We start from the raw sequence: 16,623 nt of genomic DNA, 5'->3' as shown, positions 1-16,623 counted from the left end.
ATTATCAACTTTCTCAACTTCTTTTGACGTTTTATTTGCTTCTTCTGCAGACGTATGCGACTCAAAATGAATAATATTAGTCATGAAATCATCGTTACGATCTAATACGCTGCATTTTGTATTAACTACTGTATCAAATTCACCTTCTACAAATTTGACATCCCTACATTCTATAACTGAACGTTTTTCTCGATCGTACAGGCGATAAGCTTTTGCTGTTGTAGAGTAGCCGACGAAAATGTATTCTTTTCCTTTTGCCCTGAACTTGCCCGTTGCTTTTTTATCTAAAGCAAACGCGCGCGAACCGAAAATACGCAAATGCTTTACCGATGCTTTACGATTTTTCCACATTTCGAAGGGCGTGCACCCATTCAATGCATTTGTGGGGCACCTATTACGCAAATATACTGCCGTTTGTACAGCCTCAGCCCACAAAAATTCTTCTAATTTGCCATGAATTAGCAAGCTTTTCGCCATTTCCACTATAGTGCGATTGGCGCGTTCAGCAACACCATTTTGCTGGGGTGTATACGGAACAGTATTTTGTCTCTTAATTCCACATTTGTTCAAAAAAGTTTTAAAATCATTGTTAACATATTCAGTACCATTGTCGGTACGTAGACATTTTATTTTCTTGCCCGTTTGCAACTCAACGTAACTTTTAAATAATTTAAATTTATCGAAAACTTCATTTTTGGCACGCATGAAATAAATATATATTTTTCTTGAAAAATCATCAATGAATGTGACGAAATAACGATTTCCACCTATCGAATTAACATTCATTGGCCCACAAACATCACTGTGTACTAGTTCAAGTACGTTTTTTGTCATACGCTTAGCTTTATTTGGAAATGGTAAAGCACACATTTTTTCTTGATTGCACGTGTCACAGTTCATGTTCGTTTGTGTATTTTTAATGTTCATACTTTCGACTAGCTTTTTATCACTAAGCAACTTTAAACTTTGAAAATTTAAGTGTCCGTATCTTTCATGCCACATTTGTGCATTCGAATCTATGGCCAAATTAACCGCACGTTGTGTGGAATTACCCGTATACAAATACAAGTTTCCTTCTTGCATTGCGCGTAAAACCACATTGCCATTTTTTGTTTTTATTTGCGTATACTTTTTACTAAATGTAATACTATTTTGATTTTGAGCTGCCTTACTAACTGACACGAAATTCATTTGCAGCGTAGGCACATACAAAACGTAACGCATTTCAATATCTACTTTGTTTACTTTTATTATGACTGTGCCAATACCTAATGACTCTATGTATTTGTCAGCTGCTAATTTAACCGACGACTTTTTTTCATAAAACGATATAAATTTGTCTTTGTTGCAGCACATATGTGTTGTTGCACCACTGTCAATACACCACGTATTTTTACTTTGTTCAACGTCACACATATTTAAAACACAATGCGCTTGTTCTTCTTTCTTACGTTGCTGCTCTTTCTGTGCGTTTGCCTTTTTGCGACATTCATTCGCGCGATGACCTGTTTTTTCGCAATAAAAACACTTGCCTTTGAATTGTTTTTGGTCGTTTCGTTTGATTTGATTCTCGCGATTGCCTTTGACATTTTGATGATTGCTTTGTTGCGCACCCGTTTGCGCTTGTCTATGTACATATACTGACGCTGCTGCGTTTTCGCGTTCTCTCATTTCGGCTTTGCGCGAACCTTCTTCTAGAAACTTCAATTTCACTGTTTGAAATGATGGCAAGTTTTCGCGTGTCTCAATAGCGACCACAAAATTTTCCCAAAAATTTGGTAGACTAGACAGAAGCATTATAACTTTGCTTCATCATTCATTTTGATGTCTAATTCAGCCAACTTGTCCAAAGTTTCTTCAAACACTTTAATATACCGTGGTACGTCATCACCGGATTGCATTCTTAAGCGAATAAGTTTTTGGTAAAGTTGGACTTTTCTTACCGGCCCTGTTGGCAAATGTATTTCACGCAATTTTTTCCATGCGTCTGCTGCAGTAGCACATGATTTTATATGCATTAGTTGTGTTGATTTTACATTTAAAATTATGCAAGCTAGCGCCTTTGTGTCTGTGATGTCCCATTTTGCTGACTGTTCGTCAGTTGAGCCCTCAGGCTTGTCTTCGCTCACCACTTTCCACAAATCAGCCGTAATTAAAACACTGCGCATGGTCATACACCACACGTCGTAATTTTCTTCACCAAGCTTCTCTATTTGATGAGAAACATTCATTTTGAATATGAGTTTATGCAAATTTCTATTTTACAATATTTTGTCCGCACTGATTTTTCTGCACACGTTTTCTAGTGGCTTCTTTTTAGCAAAGCACACCGATCGCGCAGCCCTGGGCCCATAACCATTTGTTGTATTTAATAAAAAATTCAATGTATACTTTGCGAATGCAACTTCACGACTTGACGATTACAACAGAACTCATAAAAACTCAAAAAGGAATACAGAAAAGTGATACAGCATTGCCAGCTTGTTGCGATATAGAAAATATTAAGCTTACTTGACATTTTAGATAATTACTTCAACAATAAATAAACTTTCTTTATTCGAGAATTCAAAAGTAAGTGGAAAATTTAAATTGGAAAGTATTTGCCGAATCACACTAGCTTAATTTTATCGAATTTACACTTGAAAAAAAGGAATTTTTACCTTCGGTTTGGTTGCTGGAGCTTGCTTGCGGACGTTCAGAAAGAAAGTGACGTGATAAAAAAAAAGAAAGAGTCCATGGCACCCGCCGATTACTAACTTTCGTCGAGTTTTCCCCTACTCAATTAGTTCTCGGCTGTGCAAGGACAGTTACCGGTAATAATCAAAGTACGGGGCGCATTAGGGTGACCCGAAAGTTATTTTAAAAGATATTTAGGCTGGTGACCTAAACAGAGAGTTTGGAGTCGAAAATGACACCCAAATCTTTATTCTCTTGACAACGATTAAGAGATTTAGCATTTAGTTTGTAGTTAAAATATGTCGCAGTTGTCTTTTTGGAATAGAACACAACGCATCATTTGTTTGTATTTAAAAATAAATTATTCTCTGCGCACCAACCGGCAAGAGTCCAGGTCAGATTGCAAGTTAGTGCAGTCAGAGCTATTACGGATGTTGTTGTTGTTGTTGTTGTAGCGATTAGTTACTCCCCGAAGGCTTTGGGGAGTGTTATCGATGTGATGGTCCTTTGTCGGATACAGATCCGATACGCTCCGGAAACATAGCACCATTAAGGTGCTGGCCCGACCATCTCGGGAACGATTTATATGGCCACATTAAACCTTCAGGCCATCCCTCCCTCCCCACCCCCAAGTTCCATGAGGAGCTTGGGGTCGCCAGAGCCTCGTCTGTTAGTGAAACGGGATTCGCCGCTCGAAGGTGAGGTTGACAATTGGGTTGGAGAAGCTATGTATTGCGCTACACACTAAAATTGGAACGATACAGAGCTATTACGGATCGTCAGAAATAGTTTGACATCGTCCGCAAACATCAAACATTTTGCATATTTGAATTGCTGGGGCAAATCATTCATGAAAATTAAGAATAATAGAGGGTCACAATGGGTATACTGCGGAATACCTGACCAGGCGTTGTAGAGATGACTTGTCGGCTCCAATTGTCACATAGAGCTTTCTGTTCGATAGAAAACTCGTGAAGAATTTCAACAAGCTTCCGTTGATTCCATACTTGGCTAACTTGCGTATTAGAATAGTATGATCAACCTTATCGAATGCTTTTCAGAAGTCAGTGTATATGACGTCAAGTTGCTCAGAGTTCTCTAAAGCACCCACAATTTGATTAGTAACTAAAGCTAAATTTGTGGAAGTAGACCTACCTGGGAAAAATCCATGGTGACACTCCACTATAGCCTTGCCTACGTAATCGAACAATTTACGTTGAAGTACGTGGTCGAATATTTTTGCCAGAGTAACTACACTGTTTAACAATCGGTCTGTAGTTGCAAATGTCATTGCGGTTACCAGACTTAAATATGGGATTTATGGAGCATAATTTCCACGAGTCCAAAAAAAATCCGCTGTTCAAGCAATTTTGAAAAAGATGAGCTAAGGGTTCTGCAATTGAGTTTGGGGATATTTTGAAAAATATCGGAGAAAACCCCTCAGTATCTGATTTTGCACTACTTGTCAATTTAGAGATTGACAGAAGAACATAATCTGTGGTAACAACGAAATTAGAAATTAGGCTTTGGTAGCCAGACTTAAATATAGGATAAGGTGAAGAGGTAAACTTTGAATAAACTTTTTGGAATGATTTAGCAAATAAGTTGCACGCATCCTGTGGATTACTGGACTCTTCGCCATCATACTCCATGGTCGTTGGAAAGCCATTGGTTTTTCTTTTGGAGTTAATAACCGACCAGAAACTGGACGGCTTTAACTTTAGTTTTTATTCGAGTTTAAGCATATATTGCTTAAAAAGACACTTATTAAGGCCATCGAATTGCTTTTAAAGTCTTATATAGCTAGGATTTAATATTTGAAGGTAAAGTATTACAATCATTAGACCAAAATATATTACTTAAATTGAAATCGCTTAAATATATAATTTCATCAGACGGATTAGCATTATTGACAACTCGACTTAAATTATCTATATCCTTCTGATACACTACTTGGTGGAATATAGGACAATAGATAAATTATTTTTTTATTACTAGTAAACCTAACGCATATACAAATTTGTTCCACGTCACCGTTATAATAATCAATATTAATTTGTCTACTACATAGATCAGATCTAACCAAAATTAGGACACCACCACCCCTTTCAAACCCGGTGGCGTTAGAGCAACGATCATTACGATATACATAATAATAATCATTCGAAAACTCATTAGATGAAAAATTTTTAGTTAACTACGTCTCCGTCAAAGCTATTATATTATATTCATGTGAAATGACATTACTATATAATTGCGATGATTTCATACGCATTCCACTTACATTTTGATAATAAAGCGGATGTTTAGATTTTAACTCAATAGGTCTACGTTAGATTCAATGGTTACGATTTCCGAAGAACCGGTTTTAGCGGAACCGAGTGATACAGCTGTCAGATCTAGAAGCAGCAAGTGGCTTAAGTCCTAGGAAGCTTCTAGTATTTGCCAAGAGGACGGAGTTATTTTATAACATAGGTCCTGGTTTTTGATAGCGTTTTTCAGTTTGGTCGTGAAAACAAACTTCTGGTAACACTACGGACTTATTCATTCTATGTGAGGTCCTCATGGACCGGCCAGTTCAACCTAACCTAACCTAAGTTGAAAAGAATGCTAAAAAAATTCTATATTCCTTCATTTGCACTGCCTTTTCAACAGTTTCGAATGATTAAGGTTTTTATCTATTTCGGAAAAAATATAGACAAGCTCTCCGCCTTAATAATATGCTCGATATGTTATTTGAGGACATGCGATTGTTATAAAACATATATCTTTTACACAGATTTTGAGTACATCTATATTGACATATTCAATAAAGTCTACTCCAACAGGAAGAACTCAAATCAAATCAAATTTTAGATAACTCTAAAGAGGAAGAAGCAATTCTTATTATAGACACCATATTCCCGATCGCGCCAGCTATTAGCGCCGCAAGCAAGTAATGGTGAATACGACAGCGAGAGTGAGTTAAATATCCACAGGAACTCAACCATAGGTCATACTTCGTTGGAAGGAAGCATACGGCGCAAACATTCCACTATAGACAGAAAATTTGCCACAACAGGGGGATAAATGAAGAAACCAAGACTTCAACAACAAAACCCCCAGCAGGACGCTCTGGAGGTATATATAAAAAATTGGGAAAAGATAACAACAGCTCTTGTGGAATATATAAATGTCATACGCGACCGAAAGGCCTTCTTCACACAAGCATGTCTCAAACACGATCCCTACAACCAATAAATGTACAACAGCGGGACATTCAAGTGGAATAAAACAAAAAATAGATAAATTTGTCAACGTATCCAATTGATACAGGAAGAAACATAATAATTTATGCAGCTAATCGGTCTGTCGGAAAGTCCCTGTCCACACAAACTCATATACAAAAGAACTGCCGTCAAAAATGTTTTTTTAAAAATCTTGTTACTTTTGTGCTACCAAGAGTAATTTAAGAAGAATGCCTGATTTTGAGTTGTGATACGTTAGTCCAAAAATAGGGTGCGATGTTTTATATATTAAAACATTAAGTATTTAAATCATTTGACTTACGGTATTAACAATAAAAATACCCCTCCCTCGGCTAGATGCGGCCGGTTTCACAATCCATGGTCCTCGAGTTTTATTGTGAGCTGATATTAGCTCCTTATACTCCATTGGCAAAATAAAAGATTGTGGTACAATGTCAAAGTTTTTTATACCTCGAAGGTGTTGCATTTTTTCGATATTTTTGTACAAACGATCCTTGCGCGTTAGTTCATAAGACCTATAAAGGCATTTACACAGTTAGGTTTTATTTCACTTCAATTCAAAATGTATACGAAATCTTACCTTGGAAAATGATTAACTCGTTGGTAGGGTGTTAGATTTCTTAAAATATCCGGCTTTATGTGCACACCTGTCCATAAAATATTAAAATTTTCATCGTTTTTTACCTCGGTTAAGCCATGGAGACTAAATATTTTTTTCAATAGCTTTGTTTCAGTTTGAATAAATTTATACTTTATTTTAAGTTTGTGTGCTGGCATATTAAGTGTATATGGATTTTCCTTCTGATTATATCCATCATTCTTACTTCTTTCTTTACAATTTTCTAATGGAGTTATGTTTAATGTAGAAGCTTGAGCCCCAAACTCTGAAGTTGCTTTGTTAATTAGTACGGACTTTTTTACATATTTCGTTTGTATGAAGTGTCCCTGCTGAGGTAAAATGCGTGATGTATTTTGTTTTAACGTTAAATTTGCTCCCAGACTTGCATTAATGGAAGGTAAAATTTTGTCATAACTAATTTTTGTAGTTAATATTTGGTTAAATAATAGATTTCCGTCTCTTTTCACAGGAAACTGGTTGGGCTGTTGTAGTAACGACGACCCGCTTCCTTTCACAGGGGGTTCCTTTAAAATTTCTCTATTATCCTGAGATGGTATTTTATTTACTTTTGATTTTTCTTCTAAAAGGGTTGGTCGAAATACGAGAACAGCATCTCGTGAACCAGCATTTCCACTAGTAATCCATTGGTTGTCCATTCTATTCTCATTTATTTCAGGCCTGTGTAAAATATAAATATATGGACGCAATTTGAAGAAAACTGAACATCTTCGGCAAACCTTAACTCGCCGGTCCCATGTCAATTCCATTCCATGACCAATTACATTCTTCAGTAATTGGAAAAAGTAATCAATTCCTTTCCTCCACAGCAAAGAAATTTATTACATTTCAATTCCTCAAACAAAAATACGAAAAGTAATTTCGTTTTTTTGAGGCTCGAGTACAAAAATTTTTTTGTTTGTAATTGAAAAAAAAAAAAATACTTCGCGCAATTGTAATTTCTTTCCCTGTACTTTCGAAAGGAATGGGAAATGTAATCGAAATTTCTTTCAATTATATTACAAGCAATGGAATTTCGAATTTCCCATTCCATTCCTCAAAGGAATTGGGAAAGTAATTGAAAAACTACAAGTTAGTCTATGTATAAGAACTTACTCCGGTTGATGTGGGTGACTTTTCGGGTCACACTTTTCATTATATTATTCTTGTGCGTGGTGACTGAAGGCATTTGAAAACACAAATGAATATCAAATCATTATCCTCTTAAAGTTCCCAGCTAAGTAAGGGCATCTCCTTTACTTCCTCCGCTATCAAAGGGTGGTGGCTATAGGAAAGCAGCATACTTTTAAATTTTCTTTGATACATTCAGCTGGCATAATGTTAACAGCATTAATGTTCCCGAATACTTTTTTCTCGTATTCTTGATCTTTTGATCCATCCATAGTTGTCTCCTCTGAACTACATTGTAATAATATTAGAGCAGACAAAGAGTCGTCCGTATAAAACTTCAGAAGCGTTGGAAATGAAGTGTAAATAAGGCATAGCGGCGCCAAGTGCAACTGCATTCGTCAATGCCGAATGCATCTTTATGTTTAAAACTTTGCGTAAAAATGAAACATCGTTTCGCCTCCTTCTTTGAAAACGACTACATGTGTGTGTGACCACTAAATGTGCCTCCTTGTTTTTAAGTCGGGCTACTTGCATTTCCAACTCCTCACAGTTTGATGTTTATCCTTGTACCAGGGCCAAAAAAGGTGACCAAGAACTGCCAATCCCCTAATCCAGAGTGTTATGCGGACCGTGCCTATTGAACGATTTGCAGCCAGGGGATAAATTCGAACGAAGCCTTCCTAATTCCGGACCACTCGGGAAGTATGGATGGCCTTACCACATTAAGGGGCGCTGCTGTGGCGGACAGTTTTTTCCCGTATATAATACTGATCCGCTGACCCGGCCTTGTCGGGCAGTTGATCGTACGACCACGATTAACGACTCATTATCTAATTGTAATAAGGACGATGATAATGGGAGGACTGAGTCCCAAGCCAAGGACGACCAAAATGCATTATGCGATCGGACTCGGGGAGCGAGAGTAATACTTGAACTCTGTGTCGGAAAGGCATACAAATCAAAACGGAGTACTAGAGCGGAGAAGAGTACGATGCAGAGGAAGTACAACAGCTCTCTCGCAGAACCGTGCAGCAGTAAGAATTGTCCAACGCCTGGGAGCAGTGGTCGACCCAACAAAAGTGGAGATCGAGCGCTTGGAATGGGCCCAGGAGGCGGTAGAAGGAGCTCGAAGGCAGTTCAAAAGGTTTTTTGCGAGAAACCCTCGGTACTGCAACCGGTGCGAGGAGGAAGAAGCGTCGAATGGCAGAATGAAGAGGCAAAGTTCGGTGGAAGGCGATAAGCCTGCTTTCAAGTGGCAGAAAGGACCCAGTTCCAGAGCCGCGAGGAAGGGCAGCCGCATAGACAAGATAAGTAGGCCTAAAGCTGGACAGATGGCCCCAATAGCGAGGTAGCAACTACCTCGAAAGCTGCAAGTCAGAGGGAAGACATCAAAAGTGGCGAAGTGACAACTATGGAAGTAGGCGATAAGCCAAAGGGAGATAACGCTAATACTCCGGCAAGCACGAATGCGCGGTTTGAAGTGGTGTATAAAGCGAAAATCCCCACGGCTGGTAAATTAACACACAACGCGCAATTGCGAAGAGCATCTAAATAACTGCAACGTCTCTTGGGCGTTGATAAGCCGTGGTCAATCGCCAAATCCTTGTCTAACCCGAAAAAACACAATGACAATATATCCATCGCCTTTGGCGATAAAACCCTGCGGACTCGAAGACACGTCCGAGCGGTTTTTGCCGGCAATTTTTAATGCGGCCTTGAGTAGATAAGGCCCGATGGTGTGCAAAGAGAGGGGAACATAAACACAAACACGACGTGTGACCCGTTACCATCACCCCAAAGAGGTTGAAGAAGCCATGAAAAAAGCCAAACCTTCTAAATCAATAGGTCCAAATGGAGTAGTCATGCCAATGCTAAAACATCTTGGTGCTGAGGAAGTAAGCTGCCTTACGCACGTTTTCAAGCCTGGGAAACCGGCTAACGAAGGTGAATCATAACGACCGGAATCACTCCGTTCGCCAGTAGCGAAGACATTGGAAAACTTCCTGCTCCCTCAGTTTACTGCGATTCTTCGCCTAGTCACTCATCAACATGGTTTCCGTAAAATGCATAGCACTACCAGCGCTGTCAAAACTTTTGACACAGTCAACCACGGCACTCTACTCACCCTTTCCCCCTTCTAAAAAAGATGGACTGCAATTCATCTGAATCTAGCTGACCAAATCCACGGCCACTCTGTTTTGCGAAGTGGAATGTTGGACATTCACGTTGATGGTGTTGCGCTACCGATTGTCAGTCATCGAATGATCTTAGGGGTAACATTCGGTCACACTCTCACCTTCAAGGCGTATGCCATCGAAGTTGTATCTAAAGTACAAAGCCGCAACAAAATCCTCAAGTCGCATGCCAGAAGCACTTGGGGAAAAGATCAAGAAACTCCATGTACAAAGCAATTGGCCGGGCGCTCAAAATCAAGTCGCGAGGAGAAATGAATTGCCAGTCATAGAAGACAGGGCAAAAATATTTTTTACACTAAGAATTTTTCAATTACTTTTGCAATTCCTTTGGGGAATGGGAAATTATCAATTACTTTTAGCATTCCTTGTAATGTAATTGAAACATTTTCAATTCCATTTCCTTTCGAAAGTACTGGGGCAGAAATTACATTTGAGCAAAGTATTTTTTTTTTGTCAATTACAAACAAAAAATTGTTTGTACTTGAGCCTCAAAGAAACGAAATTACCTTTGGTATTTTTTTTTTTTTTTTTTTGAGGAATTGAAATGTAATCAATTCCTTTGCTGTGGAGGAAAGGAATTGATTACTTTCCGCAAGTACATGCAATGGGGAATTGACGGTAGTTGAATATCTAAAGTAATCAGTACTACCCAGCTCTGGTCCCATGTAAGACCAACACGTTTCAAATTCCCATGGAAGACTAGCATGATTCATGTTCGCATGGGAAATAAGAACAATTCGTTATTTGCGTGGAAAACTAGCACTTTACATTTGTTTGCGTGGAAGACAAGGACCTTTCTGTTGTTTGCGTGGTAAACTAACACATTTCGCTTCTCTGCTTGGAAAACTAACACATTTCATTTGTTTACGAATCATACTAGCATGTTTCAATCCACGCAAAGAAATAAAATGTTACTCTTCCACTCGAACAACTTAAAAGTGCTAATCTCCCACGCAAAAAAACATGAAAAGTGTGTGTTTTCGACTCAAATAAACGAAATATCTTAGTTTTTCACGCAGAGAGGCGAAATCTCTCAGTCTTCTACGCGGGCGACTGAAAGGCGCTAGTTTTCCACACGAACAGCTGAAAGGGGTTAGTTTTCCACGCAAACAATTGAAACTTACTTGTTCACGCAAATAACGAACTGTGCTAATCTTCCAAGCAAACAACGAACTGTTCTAGTTTTCTACGCGGACAACTAAAAGTGTTAGTCTTCCATGGGACCCAAGAACTGATATAGACAAAGATCTAGCATAAGCGATATCTACATTGAGGGAAACATATAGCAAAATCATCCACATCATGAGTACTATAGTAAATAAAAATAATAACAAATCGAGCATTGACGTTAGATATATTGATACATGCCCAATACAAAGGGAAGTGGAAAGTCGCGGGGGAGTACTTAGTCCAAGAAGACTTATACAAAATAACCTTATACTAATATTCTTATAAGTATACCAAAAATTACGTATGTATATAAAATTATTATTTTTTCCTTCATGAAATGTGGTACAAATGCACGGATTCTATGAAAGCTGTGTTTCCAAATCCATCACGACAAAAATACAAAAAACATTACTGTCAGTTTAAATTTCATAGTTTGAAAATTTCAAAAATCTCCGGTCGGCTTTTTTGTTGTGGTCTTAACAGTGCTTCGCCCCTTCAACGGGTGCGACAACTCACAAATCGTTATCAGTGCCCTCTAACAAGAGTCGAAGGAAACTAGCAGTTTCTACAGAGATGGACCATAGGGAAGTTGGTTCCCCCAGCGGGTTATGGGGTCAGAATATACCCGCGATAGGTATGCCTGTCGTAAGAGGCGACTAATATGCCAGATTCAAGGGGCTGTGTAGCGCAACCTTTCATGTTGCCAGCGTAATATACAGCTTCTCCAAACCCAATTGTCAACCTCACCCATCCGCGGCGAATCCTGTTTCACTAACAGACGAGGCTCTGGCGACCCCAAGCTCCTCATGGAATTTGGGGGTAGGGAGGGAGGGATGGCCTGATGGTTTAATGTGGCCATATAAATCGTTCCGGAGATGGTCCGGCAAAGGACCATCACATCGATAACACTCCCCAAAGCCTTCGGGGAGCAACCTTATCGCTACAACAACAACAACAACAGGGAAGTTGGTGTTAGATTGGATATATTGCATGCAGGACATATATTACGTATGTCGGAGTTGGTTCTGTACAAGTAAGAATTTAACATGTTACAGTATCCAGGACGAAGTTAGGCCAGAGCGACTCGCACCTCCCTTGGAAGTGTGCTTTCTTCTTCTGCTAGGTCTCACACAAACCTGTGGCACCCCATTTTTAATCTTTTCGACTAGACAGATAATTTGCGTTCTTGGCTACTGGCGATAAAAGAGTTATCGGACCATAAGATTATCCTTGTAACGAAGCTTTTCCTCGCCCCGGTGCTTCTTCAGTAACTGCTGGGGTATACTCGCCGTGTCCAAGGTTCGTTTACAATGAATTTGTATTTCGGGGCACCTTGCAAATCGTTTTCATATAAATTCACTTTATTGGTAAATTCCCTAAACTATAATATAAAATGTGTATCTATAATTCACTTAATTTCATTGCTTGCTTTATAATTCGTGATGGGCTAGCGGTCCCTCGTAACCCGTTAGGAGCGTTCTGTTAGGGCGCCGTACTGGTCGCCGTCTAGGTATGTGTGAATGTGTCTCGGTGACGCCTTGCGCCGGCGTGTTCCTATTATGGTTAGTGGCAGTGCTAAGCCTGCTGCGGCCAGCGTCGTATGCCCGCGTATCTCTGCTGCGGCGAACGTCGTATGTACGCGTAGTTCTGCTGCTGCCAACGTCGTGTGTATGCGTGACTCTGCTGTGGCCAACGTCGTATATTTTCGTAGCTCTGCTGCGGCCAACGTCGTATGTAAGCGTGACTCTGCTGTGGCCAACGTCGTGTGTATGCGTAACTCTGCTGGTGTCGTGTGTATGCGTGACTCTGCCGCCGAGGCTTATGGCGACGGCGCGCGGGCTCGTGAAGTTGTGGGCCTTCGCTTAGCGGGGAGCGAGCGTAGTTTAAGGCGTTGTAGAGCGGTCAAAACCAGCTTACCCACAATCCTCAACCCACGGCTCTCTCCTATGACGGGAACTGTCTTGCGATGGTCAAAACCGATACGCCTTTCAGATGCCCTTCAATTGCTGCTCAGGTAACAGTCGCAGCTTCGCGCCCCGTTAGGTGAGATCCGTTAGCCTCGGTACAGTCACGTTGTTGCGTTTCACCTCGACTCACTCCTACTGCGGTTGCCGACGTGCTTCTGCCGCGGATGACGTTTGGCTGAGCGCGGGATCACGATGCTGTGGAGGACGTTTGCTTACGAGGGAGCAAGCGTGATCTAAAGCGTTGTAGAGCGGTCAAAACCTGCTTACCCACAATCTTCAGTCCACGGCTTTCTCCTATGAAACGCACTGGCTTGCAATGGTCAAAACCGATATGCCTTCCAGAGCGCTCCAATAGTAGCTCCGGTCGCAACCACAACCGCGTGCTGACTGACTCCTGTCTTCTCGTGTTGCCCTTTTTATAGCCAATGCTCTTGATGTTGCTAGCATAGTTCGTTGCGTTGCCATGGTTACGGTGTTGCTGTGGCGTGTTGCGGCAACTTGTTGCGCTAGTGATGTTTCTGACACTTGTTTGTGTCCCGTGTTGTGTTGGCAATGTTGCTAATCGTGTTTTTATGATGTTTCAGAGACTTGTTTGTGTCTCGTGTTGTCTGTAGTACTGCTCCTGTGTTATGGGGTGGTGGTTTTGTGTGGGCCAAATTAATGGATTATATTTGGTCCTCACACTCCCCCCCCCCCCCCCCCCCACTTCGGCGATTTAAACCCCCGTGTCTGCTACTTGGATTGTTACCTTCCTTCTGTTCGTCGTGATTTTGTACCTATCGGTTCGGAATTTCACCCGGGGGTTGCACCTCCCTTCGGCGATGTCGGTGAACAACTCTCGTACTTTGTTTGCCACCTCCGGGAATTGTTCTAGCGCTGGGCCCTCTGCATCCTCGGTGAGTATTATTGTTCGGCCGTATTCCGGTCCCTCCGCTGGGTTTGAACCAGGTTCTGCCTGCGGCGGCTTATGGCTGGGCTGGGCGCGCACTGTTTTGGCGTGTGTTTGTGCTACAGGATATGGCTGGTCGACGGTGGTGGTGGCATGTGGTCGTTTTCTGTTCGTGCATGGCTGCGGCGGATCGTGGCTAAGATTTCTGCGCGTTTCCGGACTGCCATCTCCTCCGTAAACGGCTGCTGTATGAGCCCAGGTCCCCCTTCTCGCCGTCCTGTATAGCGTAGGACTCTGTCGATGCTTTCCAGCACGTATATGCCACAGTCGTTGTCATTGCTCTGCTGCGGCACGGCTAACTGTAACTCCTGGGCCATGAAGTCCGAACTCCCGTATCTCTGCTGGTACTCCCACCGCAGGAACTTCAGCCACGCCTCAGTCGCGTATGTGACCTTGCCCCTGACCCTGGAATCGGCTATCCATATGTAGCGCTCTTGCCAGCACTCCACGTCAGCCACGTGGTGGGTCATTTCCCGGTTCGCAAACGCCAGTATGATGCGCTTACCAAACAGGTCCGTATTCCTCAGCCATCGGTGTATGCGCCGATGGTTTTCATCCTCGTTATCCTTCTGGGTGAGTTGCCAAATTACGAATGGGCTTAATGTTGTACCCTGTTGCCCGTACATGATCTCCAGTTCCTTCGCCCACGCGTCGATGACCGTGTCGGTGAGCCAGCGGCTTCCCTCGAGGGAACGGAGATCGGTCGCGTAGTGTGCGATACCTCGTGGTCCCGGTGGGAAACTTATCTCCGGCCCTTCCTTCTCCTGCGCTAATTGCTCTGTCGCCGTGTTCCGTTAGACGGATCCCGTTAGTGTGTGGCGTCGGTGCCTTGACGCGCCTTACGTCGGCGTTTACTTGTATTACTCTGCTGCGCCTTGCGTCGGCGTCTATTTGTATTGCTGGTTGCTGGGTGATTCTCTGCCACGCCTTGCGTCGGCGTCTACTCGTATTTGCTGGGCGATACTCTGTCGCGCCCTACGTCGGCGTTTACTTGTATTGCTGAGGCGATGCTCTGTCGCGCCCTACGTCGGCGCTTACTTGTATTACTCTGCCTCTGCCGCCGCGCTTGGCGCTGGCTTACCCTGGCTGCGCTATGCGTCGCCGCGTTGACGTGACCTCTGTCGGCGTACCTCTGCTGCCGCGGTTCGCGCTGGCTTACCCTGGTTACGTTGTGCGTCGGCGGGCCTCTGCTGCGCTTTGCTGCCGCGCTCTGCGCTGGTTTACGTGCGTTGCCGCTCTGTTGCGGCCTCTGCCGGCGTACTTCTACTGACGGAGGTGAGCGGGTGTCACCTCGCGCGGTTGCGCGTTACTGTGGCGGGGCCTTTGGTCTCTGGGGGTGATGCGTAGAGAAGGTCAACCGCAATCACCATTCCACGACTCGCTCCTATGAAGTGGATTCCTATTGCATAGAGAAGGTCAACTGCAATAGGGATATACTTCGCTAGTAGCTCTGGTCACGACCACAGCTCCGTGCTGACTGCCTGCTGTGCTGCTGTGTCGGATATGAGTACTTTGGGGACGCCAAACCTTGCGAGTATCCGTTCCCTGAAAGCTCGGCGAAGGCCGTCTGCGGTAGCACGCCTCATGGGGATCAATTCCACCCACTTGCTGAATCGGTCGAAAAATACCAGTAACATGGTGTTTCCGTGTGTAGACCGTGGTAGGGGTCCAACGAAGTCGACGCAGACCGTGGCAAATGGTTCCTGGGCTACCTGTGAGAGCATCTTTCCGGCTGGCTTTTTTTGTGTTTCCTTGTATTTCTGGCAGGATTCGCATTGACGTACATACCGGCTGATGTCACGGAACATACCGGGCCAATAATATCGGTTGGCGACTCGTGCTACTGTCCGGCGGATACCCATGTGTCCCGCGCTTGGTATGTCATGATTTTCCTGTAACACTGAATTTCCACGGTACCGCCTCTTCGTCGTGTGACCGGCAGGGGTCATGGCGGTATAAGTGTCCATCCTGTATCGTATAGTCGGCGTATTTCTCCGGGTTGGTGCGTACCTCGCTGACCCGCTTGTGCCACCACTTGCATTGTGGTTCCGTCGTCGTGGTAAATCGTAATGTTTCCAGCGGCTGTCGAGATAGAGCGTCCGCCACCAGGTTGAGCTTTCCCTTACGATACTCAATGTCGAAGGTGTGCTGCTGTAGTTCTAAGGCCCATCGCGCTATGCGGCCAGAAGGGCTCTCAATGGAATTTAGCCACCTTAGTGACATGTGGTCGGTTATTACTTTAAATTTGTAGCCTTCCAAGTATGGCCTCATCTTACGGATTCCCCAAACGATGGCCAGACACTCCTTTTCGGTGGGTGAATAGTTGGCCTCTGCCTGGTTGAGCTTCCGGCTGGCGTAAGCGATCACCCGCTCGCCCTCTTCTAACTCCTGTGTCAGCACTGCCCCCAGGCCGTAGTTACTCGCGTCCGTCTGCAGGGTGAACGTTTTCGTGAAATCCGGGCATGCAAGTATGGGTGCTTCAGTGAGTTTCCGTTTGATGATGTCGAAGGCTTCTTGCTGCTCGGTTCCCCATCTCCAATGCTTGCCTTTCTGTAACAGGGCGGTGAGCGGCTGACTTATAGTGGCGAAATCGGGCACGAAACGGCGGTACCACGAGGCTATTCCTAGGTATTGTCGTACTTCTTTCGCGCTGGTCGGTGGCTTCAGTTCC

The 16,623-nt window shown here is 43.0% G+C and overlaps 1 protein-coding gene across 6 annotated transcripts in view; it reads right to left on the bottom strand.

Annotated features, from left to right (window-relative positions):
- TTLL5 (Tubulin tyrosine ligase-like 5) overlaps positions 1 to 16,623 on the bottom strand; it is a 381,821-nt gene that overhangs the window by 126,168 nt on the left and 239,030 nt on the right. For all 6 annotated transcript variants that reach the window (XM_067760079.1, XM_067760075.1, XM_067760076.1 and 3 more), the window contains 2 exons: positions 6,505 to 7,221; positions 6,226 to 6,439 (listed from right to left, as the gene is read on the bottom strand). In XM_067760079.1, the coding sequence (XP_067616180.1) occupies positions 6,226 to 6,439; positions 6,505 to 7,199 (909 nt within the window). In that variant the 5' untranslated portion in view covers positions 7,200 to 7,221. The remainder of the gene's footprint in view (positions 1 to 6,225; positions 6,440 to 6,504; positions 7,222 to 16,623) is intronic.

This window comes from Eurosta solidaginis, chromosome 1, assembly GCF_040869045.1.
Source record: "Eurosta solidaginis isolate ZX-2024a chromosome 1, ASM4086904v1, whole genome shotgun sequence".
Lineage (NCBI taxonomy): Eukaryota > Metazoa > Arthropoda > Insecta > Diptera > Tephritidae > Eurosta > Eurosta solidaginis.
The sequence above is the reverse complement of the archived record's forward strand: the minus strand, read 5'-3'. Positions and strand labels throughout refer to the sequence as shown.